The sequence below is a fragment of the Colobus angolensis genome, unplaced genomic scaffold (assembly GCF_000951035.1).
Source record: "Colobus angolensis palliatus isolate OR3802 unplaced genomic scaffold, Cang.pa_1.0 Scaffold3, whole genome shotgun sequence".
Taxonomy (NCBI): domain Eukaryota; kingdom Metazoa; phylum Chordata; class Mammalia; order Primates; family Cercopithecidae; genus Colobus; species Colobus angolensis.
The window spans coordinates 25109293-25115796 of record NW_012116265.1 but is presented as its reverse complement, the minus strand read 5'-3'; the positions used below and the strand labels follow the sequence as shown (position 1 = coordinate 25115796).

General features: G+C 41.1%; 1 protein-coding gene across 7 annotated transcripts in view; it reads left to right on the top strand.

Moving 5' to 3' along the window:
- Nucleotides 1-6504, top strand: part of EXD2 (exonuclease 3'-5' domain containing 2) — a 56938-nt gene that overhangs the window by 22443 nt on the left and 27991 nt on the right. For 4 of the 7 annotated variants that reach the window (XM_011949680.1, XM_011949679.1, XM_011949682.1 and 1 more), the window contains one exon: nt 2408-2787. The exons of 1 other annotated variant lie outside the window; for it this stretch is intronic. In XM_011949680.1, coding sequence (XP_011805070.1) covers nt 2455-2787 — 333 coding nt within the window. In that variant the 5' untranslated portion in view covers nt 2408-2454. Of the gene's footprint in view, nt 1-2407; nt 2788-3092; nt 3179-6504 lie in introns of all 7 variants that reach the window. 2 more of the 7 variants (XM_011949683.1, XM_011949685.1) reach the window with 1 other exon arrangement.

The window sequence follows — 6504 nt, the reverse complement described above, 5'->3', positions numbered from 1 at the left end:
AGCCACTGCACTCAACCTTCCACCCACTTTGGGTTTCCTCTTCCTTTTCTGGCACCTGATGATTTCTTTCTTTCTTTTCGGGCCTTAACTGTGTATTACATTTTTATCTTTTCAGTGGCTTATTCAGCATTTGCATTGGTTAGAGTGGAAAAGGGAAGGACTTTTATGTCTTCTCAGATTAATCAGAAGTTTCTCTGCACAAGTTATTTAATCTCATTAAGCCTCAGTTTCCTCTTCAATAAAAGCACTGGAGAAAATAACATGAAATTCTTAGCACAGTTTCTGGAATAAAGTAAATGTTTTTAAAACAGCATAGCTATTACCACTTTTCATTATTACTGTAATAATTGCTATGATTGAGTTTTTCTTCTCTAATACTCACATATCTATATAGGCGTGATTATAATCCAGAAGTTGTTGTAAATATGAAATTTTTTTTGGCCCAGTGCAGTGGCTCACACCTGTAATCACAGCACTTTGGGAGGCTGAGGCTGGTGAATCACTTGAGGTCAGGAGTTCAAGACCAGCCTGGCCAACATGGTGAAACCCTATCTCTACTAAAAATACGCAGATTAGCTGGATGTGGTGGTACACCCCTGTAGTCACAGCTGCTTGGGGGGCTGAGGCAGGAAAATCGCTTGAACCTGGGAGGCAGAGACTACAGTGAGCCGAGATCACGCCACTGTACTCAGACTGCAGTGAGCCACTGTACAGATCACACCACTGTACTCATGTCTGGACGACAGAGCGAGACTCCATCCAATTAAAAAAAATTTTTTTTTTATTATTGATGAAATTTTTAAAAAGTAATAAAAACCATACACATTCAGTGGGTAACCTTCAGCCATAGAGAAGTGTAGGCAGGGTGCAGCTGATTGCTCTGTCTTTGGGCAATTTAGCTTTTAGGCCAGAGGCCACGGATGGGTAGCCTGGTGCCTAGTGTGTTTTTGTTTGGCTGGCTCAATGTTTTTTAAAACTGTAAATTTATTGCCAGCATTTTAAAATGGTGACATTTCATATACAATTCAGATTCCTGACTTCTCTTAAATAAGCAAAGTATTTGACCACTCTGGGCCTTCTTTCTGCACAGGGTCATCAGCTTGTGCCGAATGGTTGCTGCCCCATGTTTTCTCCCTGGCCCTGAGACCAAAGGCCATTTACTTTTTTTGTTTTTTGAGACAGAGTCTTACTCTCATCGTCCAGGCTGGAGTGCAGTGGCGTAGTTTCGGCTCACTGAAACCTCCACCTCCCAAGTTCCAGCAATTCTCCTGCTTCAGCTTCCTGAGTAGCTGGGATTACAGGTGCCTACCACCATGCCTGGCTAATTTTTGTATTTTTAGTAGAGATGGGGTTTCACCATATTAGCCAGGCTGCTCTCAAACTCCTGACCTCAAGTGATCCGCCTACCTCGGCCTCCCAAAGTCCTGGGTTTACAGGCATGAGCCACCACACCTGGCCAGGCCACTTACTATTTACTGTTGCACTTTTACTGTTATTTTAATAGTACAGAAATAGTGCTGTATACTCATTTCTTTCTCACATATAGGAAAACAGAAACTACATGGAGAAAGCCACATGTTATAGAAAAATGAAAAAGGGACTATTTTGTGGCTTGCTTTATTTATTTACATTAACCTGCTTGGTACTGTGAACACTTCAGTTTGCAACCTCCTTCTATGCATCTTGGATATCTCTCTAAGTTCTACCTTTTTCTTTTTCTTTCCTTATCCTTTCTCTTTTATATCCCCCTGCCTTGCCCTACAATAACCGAATCAGTTTCTATGAAGAACTACTGAGCCTTCTGGAGCAACAGAAAGTGTTGACTCAAGCCTGTTTCCTCCACTCCCTCGCTGCCCCACCTTCCAGAGAAGTCAAAAAAATCTCCCTACCAACTGACTGAGGATTACAATTTTTTTTAATTGAGAAGCAAAAGTTTTCCTTCAACCGTTAGGTGATCAAAGGTTTAAAATGCAAAATACTTTGAAGAAGATCCATTAACTAAAAAATTCATTCATTAATCAGCAGTTAGAGGTGAGAGTCTAGCTTATTGTTTTGTTTTGTTTTTTTTCCTAGATCACACTTCATTGTGCAGATAGCCTGTTGTTTTGATTGATATGATTTTATGTCATTAAGAGAGCCCTGGGGAACTGTCAGAGGGCAGGGAGATTTCCTGGGGTGAGGATGGAGATAGAGATGGAATACAGAGATTATAAAGATGAAGAAATTAAACTGTTGTACTATTTCACGTGGAAATTTATAGCAGTTCTTTTAGTTTGTGGGCACGGATATTATAAATGGGACTTCTTTAGAGGAAAACTTGTTTATGTAAAGGTTTATATTCTGTATATAAATATAAAGGTTTATATTCTGTATAAATATAAATGTATTTTTGCCATTTGTTTTGCAGATTGTGGGATTAGTGATATGCTTTTCTAAAGAGTAGAAAAGTCGAAGATGTCTAGACAGAACTTTGTGGCTTTGACAGTGACTACCCTTCTGGGTGTGGCTGTAGGGGGGTTTGTCCTCTGGAAAGGCATCCAGCGCCGCCGAAGGAGTAAAACAAGCCCTGTGACCCCACAGCCACAGCAGAAAGTGCTGGGCAGTAGAGAGCTGCCCCCTCCAGAAGATGATCAGCCGCATTCCAGTGCCCCCAGATCCTCGTGGGAGGAACGGATCCTTAAAGCAAAGGTGGTGACGGTGTCTCAGGAGGCAGAGTGGGATCAAATCGAGCCCTTGCTTAGAAGTGAATTAGAAGATTTTCCAGTGCTTGGAATTGACTGTGAGTGGGTAAGTTAAAAAGCAAACGTTAAAAAAACAAAAACAAAAAAACAACTTCTGCTTTTCCAACTGGGACCTTGGACAGTCAAGTAGAAAATAAGGTTAAAGGAGAATGAATTAGCTTGTTCTCAACTTGCTTGTAAGCAGATTTTAGCAGCAAAAGAAGCTGCTGTTCCTCTCAGGGTGGGGGAGTACTTACAATTATGGATTCTGGAGTCAAACCTATATGAATTCTATTTTCCCCACTTATTCTGTGAACTTGGGCAAGCTATTTAGCCTCTCTGAGTCTTTGGCTGGTTGGTTGTTTGTAATAGGAACGTCATGGTACTTATCTCCGGTGGCTTTTCTAAGGATTCAAATAACCCCTAGAAAGGATTCAGCACAGTGTTAACATGTAGTAGTAAGTGTTCATGAAATATTAGCCACTGTTAATATTTGTAGTAGCATTTTTGTTAGGATGCCATGGAGAAAATAAGGAAGTCTATTTAAATGGAAATTATTACTTAGGATTTTAAAAGATAACAGTTAACATTTGAAACATCATTTACTCAAAGCCATGTACTGTATGTTTTGCTTGCATCATCTCATTTAATTTTCACAATATGGGCATAACTTGGAGATATTGCAGGTTCGATGTTAGACCACGGCAATAAAGCAAATGTTGCAATAAAGTGAGTCACATGAGTTTTTTGGTTTACTAGTACATATAAGTTATGCTTATGCTAAGTGTGGTGGTGGCTCGTGATTGTAATCCCAGCACTTTGGTAGGCTAAGGTGGGGAAAATCAGTTGAGGCCAGGAGTTTAATACCAGTCAGCCAGGTCAGCATAGCAAGACCCCATCTCTACAAAAAGAGAAATTAGCCAGGTGTGGCGACACCCACCTGTAGTCCCAGAAACTTGGACTGAGGCAGGAGGATTGCTTGAGCCCAGGAGGTTGAAGCTGTAGTGAGCTATGAACACATCACTGCACTTCAGCTTGAGTGGCAGAGGGAGATCCTATCTCAGGGGGGAAAAAAAGTTATATTTGTACTATACTATAGTTTATTAAGTGTGCAATAACATTATATCTTTAAAAAGTACATACTTAAATAGTTTATTGCTAAAAATTGTTAATAATTATCTGAGCCTTCAGCAAGTTGTAATCTTTTTGCTGGTGGAGGGTCTTGGCTTGATATTGATGACTGCTGACTGATCAGGTTAGTGATTGCTAAAGGTTGGAGTGCCTGTGACAGTTTCTTAAAATAAGACAACAAAGAAGTTTGCCACATTGATTGACTCTTCCTTTCATGAAAGATTTTTCTCTACTATGTGATGCTGTTTGATAGCATTTTACCCACAGTAGAACTTCTTTCAAAATTGGAGTCAGTCCTCTGAAACCCCGCCATTGCTTTATCAACTAAGTTTATGGAATATTCTAAATCTTTTCTTGTCATTTCAACAGTGTTCACAGCATCTTTACCAGGAGTAGATTCCATCTCAAGAAACCACTTTCTTTGCTTATCCACAAAAAGCAACTCTTCATCTGTTAAAGTTTTATCATGAGATTGCAGCAGTTTAATAACATCTTCAGGCTCCACCCCTAATTCTATTTATCTTGCTCTATCCAGGAAATGTAATTAAGAGTCCCTAAGCAGAATGGCTCCACAAAATCAGTTCACAGGTTGATAGAAGAGGCTACTAGATGCCAACACTGTGATGACCAAAAAGAGAACACCTGACAGTGTGGGGAGAGCTTTGTAGTCACAAAAGCCCTTATACCACAGCTACTGAGGGTGTTTCTTTATATCAGCAATAGTAGTAGTAGTTTACACCAATAACCTTGGGCCATCAAGAAAGGATCAGTGATTTTAATCTGTTCTGTATAAAAAGTTACATCATTTTAGAATTGTTTACATCAGCAACAATAAAGAAAACAGGGTTTAAGTGATAAGCTCTAGCAGATTAGGAAAATTCACATGTGCCAAGCACCTGGATTATTCCAACTAAACTATGTATAACTTGAGCAACAACAGGGTAGACTGAAGTGAATAGTAATTGATCTAATAATACACTTTAATGGCTGGGTGTGGTGGCTCACGCCTGTAATCCCAGCACTTTGGGAGGCCGAGGCAGGCGGATCATGAGGTCAGGAGATCGAGACCATCCTGGCTAACATGGTGAAACTCTGTCTCTACTAAACATACAAAAAAATTAGCCGGGCGTGGTGGTGGGCACCTGTAGTCCCAGCTACTTGGGAGGCTGAGGCAGGAGAATGGTGTGAACTTGCAGTGAGCCGAGATTGCGCCTCTGCACTCCAGTCTGGGCGACAAAGCAAGACTGTGTCTCAAAATAATAATAATAATAAAATAAAAAAACACTTTAATTACTATAGCAGAGGCATAGATAAGTTAAAGTGGCAAATAATCTAACCCCCACCTCATTTTGACTTTTGATGTGTATTAAACTCAGGTTGAATGCCACATTTCCCTTTAGGCATGACTACATTTTCCTGATTGCTGTCATAAAAAACTCAATGAAAAAGTCATTCATGGCTTCTTTCCTTGTAAAAATAAGATAGAATACATTTAAGAGATGAATAGAAAACAAAAATAGGCTGGATGCGGTGGCACATGCCTGTAATCCTAGCACTTTGGGAGGCTGAGGTGGGCAGATCACTTGAGGTCAGGAGTTCGAGACCAGCCTGGCAAACATGGTGAAACCCCCCACCCCGCTCTCTACTAAAAAGACAGAAATTAGGTAGGCCTGGTCGCAGGCGCCTATAATCCTAGTTACTTGAGAGGCTGAGGCAGGAGAATCGCTTGAGCCCAGGAGGTGGAGGTTGCAGTGAGCTGAGATCCCGCCACTGCAGTTCAACCTGAGCGACAGAGCAAGTGAGACCCTGTCTAAAAAAAAGAAAAAACGAAAACAGAAATAAAAGGAAAAATCATCCATTCATGCTCTATTTATTCTCCATTCCTGTTTTGCTTTTTCATTCACTTTTATGTAAATGCTTATTCAATTATTAGTTTTGTTCTTCATTGTTTTTTTTTAGAGACAGGGTGGTGTCACTCTGTTTCCCAGGCTGCAGTGCAGTGGTACTATCATAGCTCGCTGTAACCTCGAACTCCTGGGCTCAAACGATCCTTCTGTCTCAGCCTCCCAAGTAGCTAGAACTGTAGGTATGTGCCACCACTGTCACTTGGTTCCAATGGTTGTTGATTTTTTTTTTTTTTTTTTTGAGACAGGGTCTTACTCTGTCACCCAGGCTGGACTGCAGTGATGGGATTTTGGCTCCCTTTAGCCTTGACCTCCCTGAGCTCAGATGATTGTCCCACCTCAGCCTCCCGAGTAGCTGGAACTATAGGTGTGCGCCACCGCACCTGGCTAATTGTTTTGTATTTTTAGTAGAGATAGGGTTTTGCCGTGTGGTCCAGGCTGGTCTCAAACTCCTGGACTCAAGCAATCCATTTGCCTTGGTCCCAGAAAGTGCTGAGATTACAGGCGTGAGCGGCTGTGCCTGGCCTATGTTCTTGCTTTATAGTCAATATTTGTTTAGATTTACCAAAGTGTTTACCTTCCTGTATTCTTCTTCTTTTTTTTTTTTTTCTTTTTTTGTTGACAGGGTCTCACTCTTTTGCCCAGGCTGGAATGCAGTTGTTCGATCACAGCAAACTGCAGCCTTAACCTCCCAGGCCCAAGTGATCCTCCCTCCTCAGCCTCCTGAGTAGCTGGGATTACAGGTGTGA